This window comes from Archocentrus centrarchus, chromosome 1 (assembly GCF_007364275.1).
Source record: "Archocentrus centrarchus isolate MPI-CPG fArcCen1 chromosome 1, fArcCen1, whole genome shotgun sequence".
Lineage (NCBI taxonomy): Eukaryota > Metazoa > Chordata > Actinopteri > Cichliformes > Cichlidae > Archocentrus > Archocentrus centrarchus.
The window spans coordinates 21,007,329-21,024,082 of NC_044346.1; the positions used below are offsets into that span (position 1 = coordinate 21,007,329).

Consider the following 16,754-nt stretch of genomic DNA (forward strand, 5'->3'; position numbering starts at 1 on the left):
AGGAACTCACATCTTCACGGAAAGGATTACTCTACCGTACAGTGGCGAGAGAGAGAGAGCAGCAGCAGGTTTAAGACTGACTGACAGCTTGCATCCACACACAGCATCCCCCCGTTTCTGCAAGCTGTGTAGCGCATTTGCTGTCCTCCCACCCCCTGCCCCTCATGCCCCGTCTGCATGCAAATACATTCATGAAATAGCCATGGTGGACATGAAACGGCTGTGTGAGTGCACGCGTCTGTGTGTGTGTCAGTGCCATCCTCTTCAAACCGCTGCGTAATAACGTGAAATTGACTAAGAGAACAGAAGCTGCTCGCAGGATGAGTCGGGCCCTAAAACTGTTGTGTGACAGGTGTTTGAACTTATTGCATTTAGCCGTTTATCTGACTCTGACATCTGCAGCAAAACCGGCAACATTATGTAACTAGCAGTGAGCGGTTTATTGCACCTTTATTTAGCGAGGTAAATACCAGTGAGAGCAGAGTTTCTGTTTTCAAGAAGTCGGTCAATTCAGCCAAACACACAAAATAAAACAGAAATAAATGGAACTAAAACAGGACAAAAAATGTACAACACGAGTCCAGAGAATTTGCAGTAATTAAGACCAGCGTTATCTGACCAGTTTTCTCAGCTATCTAAACAGGAAGCAATTGCTACAAACTCTAACCGGGCATTATAAACAGATTATAAATAAACAATGCAATCATTAAGTTGTCAGAGTGCTTTCAAGAGGAAATATTTGTCATTGCAATATTTAGATTTAATGCAGAAACCTTTTTGGTTAAAGAACATTTTTAAAGCACATATCACCCATATAATAGACAGATTTGGGCCTCATCTGAGGTACTTTCCACAGCTGCTGGTCAGGTACATCCCTGGCAAATATTGTGTGGGCCAGAAATGAGCCAAAGGTTATGACACATCTGGCATCTGGTTCAAATAAGGAGAGCTGTGGCTGAATTAAGGCAGCCAGACTGAATATGATTCAAGGGGATCAGTCAAACCACATGTGGGCAGATATGAGCCACCTTTGGGCCAAACATTCATTGCTATCTGAGTAATGTAATATTCACAAGTCCATGCAGTGCATGAACGCTGAAACTGTTTTTGTGATCATCGCCCTTTGCTGTGAAGTGATTCTTTGCCAAGACACATTCAAATAATCAGCCAAAACCAATATGAAGCTTGAGCTGTCAGAATTATCCAAATCAAAAGTTATGTTTGAAATTCCACTGAAAAATATTTCCTCACCAAACTGCAGTAGGAGGATGCAAAAGGTGAATTTCAGATTAAAAAAGGATGCGTCCTTTGGAAGATTAGCAAAAAACCCCGACTCATTTCAGCTTATGCTCAAATTAAGAAAGAATCACCACTGATCACCAAACCTCATGAGTATGGGCACCAGGAAGATTTACAGGCCACAAAAACCTTTTTAACCAACAAGATGGGCTTGAAAAAAAGAGTAGCTGCCTGTCATTGGAAGAAAATGAGGAGGCGCATGTGGAGGAGTATGTGGGATGTTCGGTGTGTAAGTCCTGGCCACAGAGGGAAGGTCATTCCTCTGTTGGAAAGCTCAGAGGGAAAGAATTGAGGTTGAGTGGAACAATGTTCAAACTACCACCAGGAGAGGTGAACTAAAGGAGCAGTAAAACAGAAGGTAGCTTTTTTTCCTTATATTTAGGTTATTTGGAGTCCAGAGTCCCCTTCTGCCGGGTTTATCAATGAAACAGAACTCAATATAATTATTTCAGCGTTTTCAATGCTGTCACAAAAATGACCTGCCCAGTTTTCAGCTTTAGTAAGTTAAGAAAGAGGAGTTAAAGGACAAGGACACTGATATTTAGTAGTTTTCCAATTAAAAATTTCCTTCAAATTTGTATATTATTGTTCTCTGCCAATGACCTACATTGTTGTCCATCCACTGTTAAAAACACAGAGAAAAGCCATGCTGTTGCACTCTGTGTTAGTTCATCAGGATGAACATAGATACTAGGTTATTTTGAGCTGATCTGACATTCACCATCGTTGTGCTGTAAAGATTCTCAAGAGATGATTCCACACCTGTTGCATGTTTGAAAAAATGAGAAAAGTATAGAATTTTGTTTTTTTTCTTCCAGTTTCGGATTTGTTTTTTTTTCATTTTATGTACTACAGCACATTTCAATCAATCTGTGGTGCTGGAAGCATTAAAAAAAAAAAAAATAACAGACAACTGAAAACAGAATTTACAGATTTCACCTTCCAAAAGCTTTTACTAATTCGTCCTCTTGTTCCTCCCTGTGTGACCAATGAAAGCATCTTTCAATTGGCAGGTACTATGAAACGGGCAGCATTCGCCCCGGGGTAATTGGGGGATCCAAACCAAAGGTTGCTACACCCAAAGTGGTCGACAAGATCGCCGATTACAAACGCCAAAACCCCACCATGTTTGCCTGGGAGATCCGGGACAGGCTCCTAGCAGAGAGAGTTTGTGACAACGACAGCGTTCCCAGTGTCAGCTCCATCAACAGGTATGAGAGTCTGCATGCCTTGTGTATGTTTGTTTGAGTGTGGACATATAGCAACAGGTACAGCATACTGGTAGAGCTCAGAGCAATATAATATTCTGTGTTTTATGTGTGTGCATGCGTGTGTGAGTCTGGGAGTGGAAAAGAGAATAGTAAAGAGGCCCCAGTCTCCATATGTATGAAGTGGCTGCAGCTCAGTGGTTCAACACGATGGTACAATGACAACCCTTTCCCCTGAGCATAGAAGCAGAGAGAGAGAGGCAGGGATAGTGAAATAAGAGAGAGAGAAAGAGTGAGCAAAAGAGGCAGACAAAAGGGAAGGAAGGTGTGTGCGGGTAAGGAAAGAAACAGACACAAAAGGAAAGGAAAGAAAGGAAATGGGAGAAAAGGAAATGAGAGGAGAGGAAAAAGGGGAGGAAAGGAAGAAAAAGGAAAGGAAAGAGGAAGAAAAGGCTTGCATGAGCAGCCAAGCAGGAAGTGTGAGGCCCCTCTGCCATGTCAGCCTGCCTCAGCCACTTCACACACACACACACACACACACACACGCACACACACACACACACACACACACACACACACACACACACACACACACACACACACACACACACACACAGAGTTTTGCTCCCACGATGGTCATGTTCTCTCTGTCACTCAGGATCTCTCTCACACACTCACACAAGCCACTTCACACACACTAATACCCCCTCTCTCCTCCTGCAGGATCATCCGGACTAAGGTTCAGCAGCAGCCTGGTCAAACGGGCTCAGTGTCGGCTCACAACTTAGGTAGGTCGCTGTTCTAAAATCGTGTTTTCAACCATCAAAGCAAAAATTTTGTTTTAACAAAAGAAGCGTTTTTGTGTGAATCTCTCCGGAGAGGTCGCTCTGTGCTGAACAAGAAAACGTATGAGTTGCTGGACCTGTATGAAGACAGCACGTGATGCTATGTGCCACAGAGTTCAAATTTAGAATTTAATCTTTCCAGTTAGCTATAGAGATATCATTTTCCATTTAAGAAGTACATTTAGAGTTTTTTTTTTGTTTGTTTTTTTTTACCAGAGTTTTGTGTGATGGTTAGGTTCATTTTGCCCTTTTTGGCAAACTGAGTGCTGACCGAAGAACCAGTAAGGTAGGTTAAGATCAAACAACGACGTGAGGGGCAGATATAAAATTGGTGGTTACGTGATCAGCGTTGTGTTCTTGGCCAATGCGTTCTGACATCTTCAACTGAAAGCACACTGGTAACATCGTCACAGTCGTGCACAGGTGCGTTTGTAACAGGATGACGTGCAACAATGTAACCACAGAGAGGTACAATATTCTAGACAACAACAATCAACATAAAGGGATCCATAGCATGAAACCATATCATCCTGAATATAATTGTTTCATAAACAGGTCAGTGAGAGTACTTAATTCATTACAATATCACAGTATTGGAGAAATATTTCCTTCTCAAATGGGTCCTGGATTAGCAATACTAGCAAGCATTTAAATGTTTAAGTATCGGAGATTTAGATTAAAAGTCGGATCATTTCTGTTCATATTCAAGTTCGAGAGTGAGGCTGCGCAGAATGAGTCACACCCTAGAAAAGATCACATTTACAGTTTCTCAATTGGCATGTTGTAATTTGTTTGCATCACTGAATCAACTGAAATGACAAAGACATTGTAACAAGTCCTGCACTATTACTTGCCTACTGCACCAGACTTCTCGTGACCTTTGCACCAAAATTTCCATTTTACATATTCCTAAATAGATTTTTGTTCATCCATATTGCTACAAGTTTTGTTTGGCATACTAGCTTTCAAACAAGTTTGAGTGGATTAGCAGCAGGTAAGTGCAGCTAGACACAATGCAAAATCTGACAGATATTAATGATCTTATTAGATGATTCTCATTATTCCTTTTTGCTAAAGGACCTGTAACCTTTGTTCAAACTGACAATGTCAGGTTTCACATAATTATCCTGTTACAGACTAAAAGACTGTATCTGTCGCATCTATGACTGAAACATTATTTCCTTTTACTCGATGAATATCACAGAGTACAAACAAATATGATAGCCTTTCTCTCTCTTCCTCACTTTGCCCTGCAGTGGATTGTGTTTCGGAGTCTCTCATATCTTCATAATCACACATTGTCTATTAATCTAAATTAATTTCACACACACTGCTCCCTGACTCCTGCCTTTTACTCACATTTAAGAGGTACACACACACACACGCGTGCGCATGCATACACACCTAGATGCACTGAGACACACACATACACACACACACACACGCACGCACACGCTTACAGATTACACAGATAAATGGGTCCCACTCCCAGGCGGAAAATTGAACATTTGGATTTGCAGAATAAAAGCGTTACGTTCTGATAAAAAAAAGACTGAAAAGAAAGAGAAAGGAAAATCAGATAATTGAAGTGCTAAATCAAGTGATGGGAAAAGGAGGGATATGCATTCATTATACTCTCCTTGTCGTTAGCAAAGGAGTAACGGCTGGAAGGGACTTTGATCCTCTGGTTTGCCTGTTTTTGTTTTTTTTTCTTCTTTATTCCCATTTCGGTCTTGTCTTTCTGTGTTTGGGGGGTCTGCTGGGAGAGGGGATTAGTATGTCTGTCTCCACACCTTTCTGTCCCTCCTGGGATACCATACTGTCACTCAGCCCCACGTCCGCTTACAGGGGTACAGATAAGGGACCAAGGAGTGAGTGACTGTATGTTTAAGCCTGTGCCTGCGTGTCAGCATGTAGCAGGTTGCGTGCGTATGTGTGTTTGTGTATATGTGTGTGTGTGTGTGTGTGTGTGTTACTGAAGCAGTGACAAGAATGTCGCCGTGTCACCCGGCAAGGAACTTGTCTCCTCCAGGAGGAAGATTAAAGGAAGAGACAACAAAGAGCAAAGCACTAACAGAGGCCGGTCTTTCGTGTTTTTTCCTTTAGTTTCAATTTAGCTTGTATATCTGAGGGGAAATTTAGGGAGCTAAAATGAAACTTTGTTGATGTTATGGGGGAATAATTAAGATGTATGATTTAAATTGTGTGCAGTTCACTCTGAGGTTTATTGTTCTGTTATGTTAGATGTTACAAATAACTGAATAAGGATTGTTGTTCTTCAAGAGAAAAGTAATGTGCATGTTTATGTTTGCTTCAGGGGTTTTACTCCCTCATTTGTGCTCGATCATAACAAGAAGACAATGACTTTAAGTAATTCCCTATTTCAGTTATCTGTCTGTTTTCTCAGTGCATCCTTTAAAGTGTTGTCATTTGATCTCTCTGCAGCAACATCCGTGCCTGCCACACAGGTCTCAGCGGTGACCAGTGACTCGGCTGGTTCCTCGTACTCCATCAGTGGCATTCTGGGTATCAGCTCAGCTGCTGATGTGGGCAAGAGGAAGAGGGATGAAGGTGAGCTAAACGTTATGCTTTTCATATGTGCTGCTTTGCAAATAATTTCTGGTGGCTGCACAAGGAATGAGAACCTAATGCATGTGGGAGATCTGAATCAAACAACTTCATTGAGAAACACAGATTTATTTACTAACAGAGCTTCATGGGAGAGCTACCCGAGAGGCCAACTTATGCATGCACTATTGATCATATACTGCTGTCATACTTGATCAATGTTGCATGCTAATGTATGTGTGAGCTTGTGTATGTCCTCATATGTACTGTATGTATATATTTGTGTTCACTTTTATGCCTCCACGTGTTTGCCTGATTATGAGTGTGTGTGTGTGTGTGGGTGTCAGTGGCATTAAAAAGCCATCACACAGATGGTCTCCTACGGTAAATGAGACAGGACCAGATGTCGGAGCGAGAGGGGGTGACAGAATGCCACTGGGGGCTATTTCTTTCTCTCTCTCTCTCTCTCTCTCTCTCTCTCTCTCTCTCACTGACGCACATACAAACACACACACACATGCACAGACAGAGTGCGGGATCCTTTTCCCACTGCTGATGAATTTTCAGAACACTCCAGCAGGTTCCAGGTGAATCCCAGGTGCACCTTGATATGCTCGGATACGGCCCACTTACCCATCAGTAGAGCACAAAGACTTTAGACCCAACGCAGACATAGAGACATACGCACATATATTGTTGATCCCTTGGATCAAAGTTGGCCTTGCTATGTGAACAGTTTGTCCATCAACAAATGAGGTTTTAGCTCACACAAAAATCACGACTTGCACTCTCATCATATTCAGAGATCATCAGCTGGTTGGGCTTTCTTCTGTCTTTCTGATTCAAATGCACATAAGAAACATGGAAATGTCAAATATTTAATTAAAAGTCAAAACGCACCTCAAAGTTTTGGTTGAGGTAGAAGAGTTGGTGTATCCATAAAAGCAAAATGTGACATAGTGCAGTGGAAACAGACTTAAACACCAAGTGAAGCTTCAGATTTACTGCAGACAAAACAGTTATGTGATGAGGAGACTGCGTTTTCTCACATTAATACGTGAAACAAACATCAATGGCTAATTTTCCCTCACATTTTCCACATTTCTTAATCATTAAGTTATCACGCATGCACGCCTTAACTTACCTTCATTAGCATGCCTAATATTTGCACAACAGAACCGAAGAGAAATGAGTCAAATTCATATTTTTCTGATAGATTTGGTTCAATTTTGCACTAAATTCGATGGAACCTTGACTTTAGTTGCTCCTCTTGATTCGGATCACGGCACTTGCTCGGTCATGTTCACATTTTTGCTGTTTGGGATGAAATCGCAGGTGTAACTAACAACATTGTGTGCGCAGGTTCACTGACAGGGTGATGAATGAATCATTAATATTATCAGATACAGCTGTGCTAGAAATAAGACATCAGAAAGGCCAAAGTGAAACTGGTTTCTCACTGGTTTATTGTTCTTATAATCCATGTCTCTTTGGCATGAATAATATGAAGTATTAACGTAATCCACACCATTATGTGCTGTATTGTCTCCAGGAAAGACTCTGCAGTCAGATCTGTTGTTGAAGGAGAATATCTGTAGCCTAATTAGCACTATTATTGTTTCACTTTGTTCTTTATGTGCAATGACATACTACACCGTGTGCTACATGTGTGGTCTGTCTGCTGGTTTTCATGACTGTCGCTGGACTTTCCATTTCACAGTTCGAATCGAAACATTGTATCACTTCTCGTTTCATTGAAGCATTCAGAAAGCGTCATTCGAGCATTATGTCTCTCCGTGTCACGTTTTGCTTGTGTGTTTTATCTGCAGCGTTTCTGTGGCAGAGGTCTGCGCGGTTGGCTCTGTGGTCTAATTAACAGCATTGCTAATCACAGCTTCCATTAGAGCAGCCCCCGCTGGATAATGACACACACACACAGCAAGGGGCGACAGGGGGAACAGCATGCACGGACATGGACAGACAAACACATACACAGGCAAACAATAAGGCGAGCTTTTTACACACTCTCACAGCCATATGCCTGTCTTTGCAGACATCCTCTCACACACACACACAGAAGGAAGGCATCAGTAGTTCAGCACGCTACAGTAACATACAAGAAATCAACAAGCGCTCAAGGCTCTTTTGTTGACTTTTTCTCTAAACAGCTTATACAGGTGAATATTTTACATACACAGGAATGAGACTGTGTGTACTATAAATCATGACCTTCCATATGTGAAGCAAAGCAATGTTTTAATTTCTCTCAGACAAATGTAGGAAGGTGATAGCCTAGTCTGCAAAAGAATCGCTTTGTACTGTGACCTATTTTTTTAGTGAAGTGGGGGTTTTTTTGTTTTGTTTTGTTTTTTGGAGCCAGTAAACTGATGTGTTGCCGCATAGCGCCTTGTGTTAGGCCACTGGATGAAAGTGAAATTCAGCAAAATGATAAGGACGTGAGGAGATTATTTTGCATTGTTTTCCCATATCTATTACAATTTTCCTGGATTTTTTTTCTTTTTTGGAAAAAACAAAACCCATTGCAGCTCCTCTCTCATTTGTATCTATTTATTACAGCAGGTTAATGTTAGCTGAGTCCCCTGATGATCCTAAGGCGGTGCTGTCTGCATACCTAATAAATAGGCATTTTATTAAATATGCAGCCCATATTGTTTTAGTGAGCCTCTTATATGATAAAGAGGAGGAGCAGCAGCTACAGTTGCTCAAAGTGCTCAATTTGGTATGGGAGGTCAGGCCATCTCCTAAAGATGAAGTCCTTTAACACTGCTGGAAAACCAGTATAGCTAGTTACAAATTGGAGGTAAGTCAGCAATGCACTTAAACCAAAAGCTTGTAACAGGACATGTGGAGTGACCACATAAACACAACGTAACAAATAAAAGTACTTTTTGCCCACAAAATTACGTGTTATTACTGAAAATATTCTGTCCCTCTGAGTCATCTGCTAGCCTGGCAATGCAAGGGTAACAACAGTGATTTGTCCATTGCTCTGTAGATGGCACGCTGTTCACTAGTGTAACCTTGTCTAATTCCCATATGTCAGTCAGTGGTATTCTTTGCATCTTAGTCTCTTATTTCTTAGTCTCACTCAGTCACTCACCATGAAGTTGAGTTTTAACTTGGTACCCACCCATTTTGTGTCTCCAACAATTGTTCTGTCTCTCAATGCTACATGATGGCGTCCACAGCACCTCTCTTCCTGCAGCACACTGTGCTTCCTCCAGGAATGAAATGTTCTGTATAAAGGATTATGTTTCCAAGTGTGGGATGTATCTACAGAGACAGAGGTATAAATAAAGCAAATGATATTCCGGATGCCATCTGGTCAACAGTATTGGGCCTTCAATTTGCTAAAAGCACATCTACATTAGAATTTGTTCTCCAATGCTTAGTTTATTAGTTTATCATATTATATCATATCATATCTGCTCTATATGTTTGTAAGGATGTGAATGTGTCCTGCTACACATAAGCATATACAAGCATACCAAACACCAGCTGTGCATGTGATGGGAACACAGGAAGGAGGGATCAGTAGCATGTGTGTGTATTTGTGTGTTCGTGTGTGTTGGTAGGAGGAGTGTGTGGGGGTAAAGCCCTGTGGTGACCTGTGCCCCCAGCCAAAGCGAGGGGAAGTTGGGGGTGACTAGGGGCAGAAAGGAGATGAATGGGATTGAATGGAAGAACTTGACTTCTGGGGCCAAAAGGGGACTATTGTACCTTAACCTATTCACTTTACACATTGAAGCTGCTGCTTGTGTGTGTGTGTGCGCGCACAAGCATCCAACATGCATGTGGAATCCAGGACAGGTGGGCCAACCACTAAAGGAACTGCTGTTTGTTTTTTTTTTGTTTTGGTTTTTTTCTTCAAACCTGTGAGAGAAATCTACTGTTAGCATTTTTAAGTCATTCATAATACTCCTTTGCACCAACAAGAAATAGTTCCAATGGCATTTACCCAGAATGCCAGGTTGACCTCTCGCCCCCTTGTGCATCCACTGTGACATGCAGCAGCTTACCAAATAAAAGATGCTGGGATTGAGCAAGAGATGCGGTATAGAGGGAGGGGATCTCTGCCCTTCACTCTTAGCTCCTCCCGGCTCACCAAAACTTTGATCTCTAGAGTTTGGATCAGGCACACACACTCTCACAGACAAAAAAAACCACACACACATGCAGGCAAGGGCTGGGGCTGTGAGGTCAGACTTGTGACTCTTGTGCTATCAGTATGATAATCTGTGTCAAGTGCAAAAAGGAGCACACTGGTTGTGTCCAACCCTCTGCAGACAAGAATGTGGTGAAACAGACAAATAAGTGACAACTCATCTAATTCTTGAGGGTATTTGGATTTAATAATTCAACTGCTTCTGGGTTCTTGAAAAAATGGCAGTAGCAAGCCGTTATGGAAGAAGACGGTGATGCAGAGAGAGCAAGAGAGACAGAGAAGGCGGAAGAGAGAGGAAAAAGGCAGAAAGGAGAGAACAATAAGGGCTCATTGTTTGTTTTGTTCTGCTCTGAAAAAGAGGGAAGAGAAGCGCTTCCCTTCTGAGACTGAATCACAGAGATAGAGGCTGCTGTGTGTGTGTGTGTGTGTGTGTGTGTGTGTGTGTGTGTGTGTGTGTGTGTGTGTGTGTGTGTGTGTGTGTGTGTGTGTGCATCCGACAGTGAATAGGATTTAACCCGTCACGGCAATGAGTTTCTTTACCCATCCATGGATACAATGAGACCAGCCGGATATCAAGCTACCCACCCACCCACCCACAACCACATCCATACCAAGACCCACGCATACACACCTCAAGAAACACGCACACACATCTACACACATTCATACAGATGAATGGACAATATTGATTATCATAAGTAAAAGCTTTGTTCTTACTGCTCGATTACAGTAGGTTCTGTCATCTCCCCCTTTCTGTCTTTCTCTGGTTCTTGTGGGTGCTCCACCATGACAGACGTGGGTCAGTCTTTCAGGGTGCACTTGTGTGTGTGTGTGTGTGTGTGCACACATGAGCGTGCGTGCATGAGAGAGTTTGTGTGTGCAACAGAGAGAAAGCAGAAAGCAATAAGCTGGCTGAAATGGTGCCATCAGAGCTACATGATTGATCAATTGAATTCCATCATGGGGACTGGCCGGTGGGATTAAATGGGTTGCCTTGGGTTACCAGGCTAAAGCATCATACTGGCTTTATCTCCCACCCTGATTGGTCTGTCACCAGAGACCTGGACCATATACTCACACTGTTCCCAGCATCTGTATATGGGTGGTGTATGTGTGTGTGTGTGTGTGTGTGTGTGTGTGTGTGTGTGTGTGTGTGTGTGTGTGTGTGTGTGTGTGTGTGTGTGTGTGTGTGAGAGAGAGAGATTACGATCAAACCTCTGTTTGTGAGAGAGGGTTTTGTGTACTGAAAATGTACAGTGAGGTTTTGTGAGTGACATGGCACTGTGTGAGTGTGAGCTGGATACTGTCTGAAGATTTAAAGGTTTGCTCAAAGTCTTTGAAATTGGCCAAAGCCACTGTTGTATTTTGATCATTTTATCAACTTTTGAAATTTGGTTAACACACCTCAAACTGGAAACAAACATTTTGCAGCCAGCTTTGGTACTGTTATACAACTTTGGAATTGTAAATCATCCATCCACCCATCCCGGAAGGGCTGTCACAGGACTAACACAGAGAGACAGACATTCACACTCACACCTATGGCCAGTTTGGGATCAGCAGTTAACTTAAAACCTTTTAGACTATGGAAGAAACCCACACAGGCGCAGTGAGAACATGCAAACTCCACACAGAAAGGCCCCAGCGCACCAACAGCTTCAAACCCAGAACTTTCTTTCTTAGAGAAGCGCAAACCACTGCACTGCCACAGTGTTTGGTTAAATATGTCAATCTACCAAATGTTTTAACATTAATGTGGGGCTTAGTTTAATAATTCTGCCCACTACTCGGATATAATATCAAGCTCTTCTTGATTAGATGTGCGGATGTGCAGAGAAATCATTTCTGACTCCTCAGGTGTATTCCCAAACCACTTGATTTTCCTCATGTAAGGTGGTTTGGATAATCAAGCTAAACTAGTTTACAATGTGTCTAATCTTTTGCTTTAAACCAATAAATATTTGTTGACACTGTAAAACCTCAGGTTTTCAGAGTATGTTTTTAGGAATTCTTACTTTTTACTATATCTAAACACAGCAACTGCAGTACAGCTAAAGTAGGACCGACTCAGGCTAAAACAAATGAAGTATGAATAGGATTATTCAAGTAAAACTAGTCTGTGGTTCTTGCAGAGTACTATACGTCTTATATGTATAAAAAAACATGCATGAAATACATACACACAGAGGGAGATGTGCAGACTGCTCTGGTCATTTGCTATTTGTAATTTTGAAGTTGAAGTTATAAGGAATGGAGTTCACTCTGCAGCTCCCTTCCCATTTTTTTAACTTAAAAAAAATACATTAAATTTCATTTGGAGCCCATTATTTACAGCCAGTTCACAACAACACTTGTTTGAAGGAGATTTATATTTTAAGGTAAAGACACTACAATATTCCTCTATCCCTATAAATTAGGCTATGTGACACATGATCAGCTACAGCGGTATCCTTAGGCTAATCAAAACCCTGTAGCACAGGAAATGTGTTTTAGAAGTTTTAGGGTGAGGGTTATATTGTAACTCAATAAAAGAAAAGAACACTCTTGTGAGTGCCCACTCGGCATCCAGTATCAGCCAAAAGAGTTTCTGAGATTATCTCATCCTCAACACAAAATTAATAGTTAAGATATTGCTGCATCCTTTGATTTATCTGCTGCAGAAACAATCCTTCGAATGAAATCTCAGTTACTTGTCAGTTACAAAAGTAGCCACGCCCTGAATCATACCCTGATTTGTCATCTATTTTATTTAGGGGTGGGACTTTAACGCGTTAATTTCGATTAATTAATTACGGGGAAAATAACGAATTAAAATTTTTAACGCATTTTAATCGCACTTTGCACCGTGGAACGTTTCTCAGTGCACAAGTTCCAGGCATACAGATTATATTGACGCACAATGTCCAAATTCAGGCTCCGCATCGTTCGAAGGAACCGGCACACGTGGTCCTTCGCAGCCCACAAAGACCGCAAAGGCCGGAAGTGAGCGACTAGCCTTCATATCAGCTGCCCTCACCTCTGCATAGCTCATGTCGCCTAGCAACGTGAGTGCGAAGCACAGCTGTGTGAAAGCAGCTGTTAAACGGAGAACGAACTTTTCTCCTTTTTGTGGTTTAATTTTAATTCTTTTATTCAAAATAAGCTGTTAAAACAAGCATAACACATCTCAACATCAAGAAATACAGCTGAGCGAATGATTAATTTCCAACTATATTAAGTGAGACATTAATGTTGACTAAAACTATCCCGTTTGTTTATCACTGGAGCACTTCCACCCTTCATTGGTCTGTGTAGTAGACTGGTGGGAAAATAAACAAAATTTTGAAGTTTAAGCTTATGGTTATTGATTCATTCATCAACCAAACTTAAATTAATATTCCTCAAGTTAAATATTGAAATGTGATTAAAATGTGATTAATTTTGATTAATTAATTACAAAGCTTCTATTTATTTCGATAAATTTTTTTAATCGAGTCCTAATTTTATTCAAACTGGACCATAATTTACAAAAATGAACACGATTATCTATTAAGATGTGAAAACTAGTGACTGAGAGCCAAAGGAGCTGCACCCTACTGGCCATTATAAACTCTGCGTGTTTACGCCACACAGGCTCCGCCAAAGTCCAAACTTTACTTATCTTCTTTTTTATACAGTTTGTTACTGCAACTAGCAAAACACACCCAGGCTGACAGTGTTAGAGAAGTGTAGTGTCAGGGAAAGCTAGTGGTCACAGTTAGGGAAACTGATTCTGTGATTAGCTCAGATCTCAGTAACTACCTAAACTTATCCAAACTACAGAACTTGTATTTCTACATAAGACTCAATTATCCCTTGAGGTTAAATACACATATTTCTTTCTTTCTTTCTTTCTTTCTTTCTTTTATCGTTAGGGCCAGTCTGGTGCAAATGAATGAATCTGTATTTTCAGTCCAAATGGAAAAAAAATATATATATACATTTGAGGCCCCCTCCCCCCCTCTCCACCTGTCTGTCATATCACTACCCTGGACACACATTCACGCACATGCACACACTTTGACACACACCAAACACACAGTGACCCCCAGGACTAAAATAGGCTCTCAGGAGTGGTTTGGAACGATGAATTGGCTCTATAGCGGGGATTTTCACCCTCATCCCCTTTTTCTCTTTATCTTTTTCTCTCGTTCTCTCTTCTCTAATCATTTGTGGGCCGCGACTCTTCAGAGTTCTTATAATTGTCTCGTTCAGTCCCTCAGCCTTGCAATAACTGCAGGATACGAGAGCTCACAGTCTAATACTGATACCGCGGCAATATATATTTGTGTGGCTGTGTGTGTGTATGTGTGATACGACAAGAGGGATGGACAAGTGTGTATATATGAGAAGAGAGAGTGTACTTTTTAGAGATGAAGAAGGGGAGACAGTGAATGCTTGGTAATGGATTGCATTTGTATACCATTTTCTCTGAGCCTCCACAATCTATGAAGTCACTCAGTCTTAAATCAGTTCACTGGAGTTCACTTGAGTCCGCTAACTTCTTTCTCCACATCTGCCTTAGTAATTTATATTGTCAACACACGCTTTCACTACTCACTTCATTCCTCTATCGCCGTCTGTCTCGGTTTTCCATAATACAAACCAGACTCACAAAAGCTTCCTTTATCTTACTCATTTCCCCTTCCTTTTAGTTATCACGCCTCTCTTAAAAATTCTACATTTACAGCCGTTCTAAACCCCGACTGCTTTCTCTTTTCTTCTTTATGCAGGTTTGCAGGAGTCACCACTGGCCAATGGACATGGCCACAGTGGGCGGGACTTCCTCAGGAAGCAGATGAGAGGGGAGCTGTTTTCGCCACAGCAGATCGAGGTATTGGACCGCCTCTTTGACAGACAGCCATCCTGTCCAATCCAATCCAGCTCTGACCTCTATGTGAGCCCTGACTCTGGCAAGGTAAGGGCGAGGCATCGTGCAGGCTCTGGGCTGAGGCTGAGGTTGGGAAGAGGTTAGGAGTCAACAAGCCTGTAGTGTGTGCTAATGAAAAACAGGGGCTGTGACAGGAGATAACTGTTCATAAAAAATAAACAGAAGCTGACTAAAGCAGAAGTGGCGTCTCCTGTGTTATCACCCCATTTGGCCACCAGACACAGCAGTGTATTTCAAGTCAGTGTCGCAGCACAACAGTCATTCAGGCATCCTATAAGACTTTTTTCGCTGAGCTCAGCCATTTTTTTTTCTTTCTGTTAACAAACCCATGAAAAGGTCCAAAGCAACAAAAATGTTTCCCCACCAACAAGCATTTTTTTTTCCTTATTCAAAGACCAACATTTTTTTATCCTGTTGTGCCGTGGCCCTTCTTTATGACTGGTTTTAGTCAAGAAAAGATTTCGTGGGCCACCTGGGATGTAGCTGTAACCATAGTACAGAGGTTAGGAAAGTAATGCAGTAGCTGTCAGGCCTCTCCTCCTCTCTATAATGTTGTGTAATGTAATGTAATGTTAGCTTCCACCTACCTGAAACCTCGAAATGAAAACCAGATTAACATTAAGGTTGTTGCTTTCGATCTTTTCATTGATGATAACAAAATTATAGAATGATACAAGCCTCATCATTTAAAAAGCGCGTGTGCAGGAGTCTCAGACTGCCACCAATGTGACAGTTATTTGGGTTAGCCAATGGACACAGGTGCAAAATACATTTTTCCATAGCTGAAAGTGAAAAATGTACAGGAGGAAAGCTCAACGTGTAATGTATCACACAGGGCAGTCCTTGATTCATAACGATATAACATCAAGCAAATCAGTGAGCTACAGATCTGTAGCAGATTCTTGTTGTTGAACAGTTTACCAGTTAATGTTTAAGGTTTATCTGATTGTCATATAAAATACTTTTCTCTGTTTTTTAGCTAAAAAAGCCTGCCTGCTATGCCTTGCCATGCCATGTCAATCTTAATGACTGCTGTCATATTGCACAGCCAATTCTCCAATTTCAAAAGCTTTCTCTATATAAGCACTGCATTCATCCTCTTTTTTTTCCCAGTTCTTCTCTGTTGCTGTGAGATCTGCAAATGTCAGCATCAAGTTGTGTTTTCGCTGTTAGCCTGACAGACCGCTGTGAGTTTCTTTGGTCTGATAGACACTGTGATGAGACCCAGTCAGACCTGCTCTATTGATGTTCCTATAATGTAGACACGCTGCAGGAGTTAATGAACATATTGACCTGACTCTCATTATGACATCACTTCCTGCTGCTCGAGGGACGGTGATGTGGTGATCCGCATGCTGATGCATCTTGGGAATGTGCTGCATATGCGTGTGTCGTTTGCATGCGAGAGGAAAAAAAAAAAAAGATGAGAAAACCGAGAGCGAGAAAGGGTGTGTCTGTGTGTCCTAATGTTGCATCGAAATTGACCTCCCGCCCTTTCTCAGGAGAAAATTAATGTAAATCTGAGTGGAATAGGCAGGTGTAAGTGGTATGCTGAATAACAAAATGATGACAAGCCATCATTTGTATTCTCTCTACCATTTCTCAGATGCCTTCTAATCAGCGGCCCAACAGTCAATATTAAGGAAATATTTGGCCATTGTCTCAAAATGACATTTTTGTTTCCACAAGCTTTCAAGATGCCGCTGCTTCTGGTTTATTTATTCAGTCAGTGTCAAGGG

At 41.5% G+C, this 16,754-nt stretch overlaps 1 protein-coding gene across 4 annotated transcripts in view; it reads left to right on the forward strand.

The window, feature by feature from the left end:
- pax5 (paired box 5) overlaps window positions 1–16,754 on the forward strand; it is a 51,906-nt gene that overhangs the window by 16,470 nt on the left and 18,682 nt on the right. For 2 of the 4 annotated variants that reach the window (XM_030733061.1, XM_030733069.1), the window contains exons 3-6: window positions 2,313–2,510; window positions 3,231–3,295; window positions 5,798–5,923; window positions 14,858–15,042. In XM_030733061.1, the coding sequence (XP_030588921.1) occupies window positions 2,313–2,510; window positions 3,231–3,295; window positions 5,798–5,923; window positions 14,858–15,042 (574 nt within the window). The remainder of the gene's footprint in view (window positions 1–2,312; window positions 2,511–3,230; window positions 3,296–5,797; window positions 5,924–14,857; window positions 15,043–16,754) is intronic. The other 2 variants (XM_030733078.1, XM_030733085.1) reach the window with 1 other exon arrangement.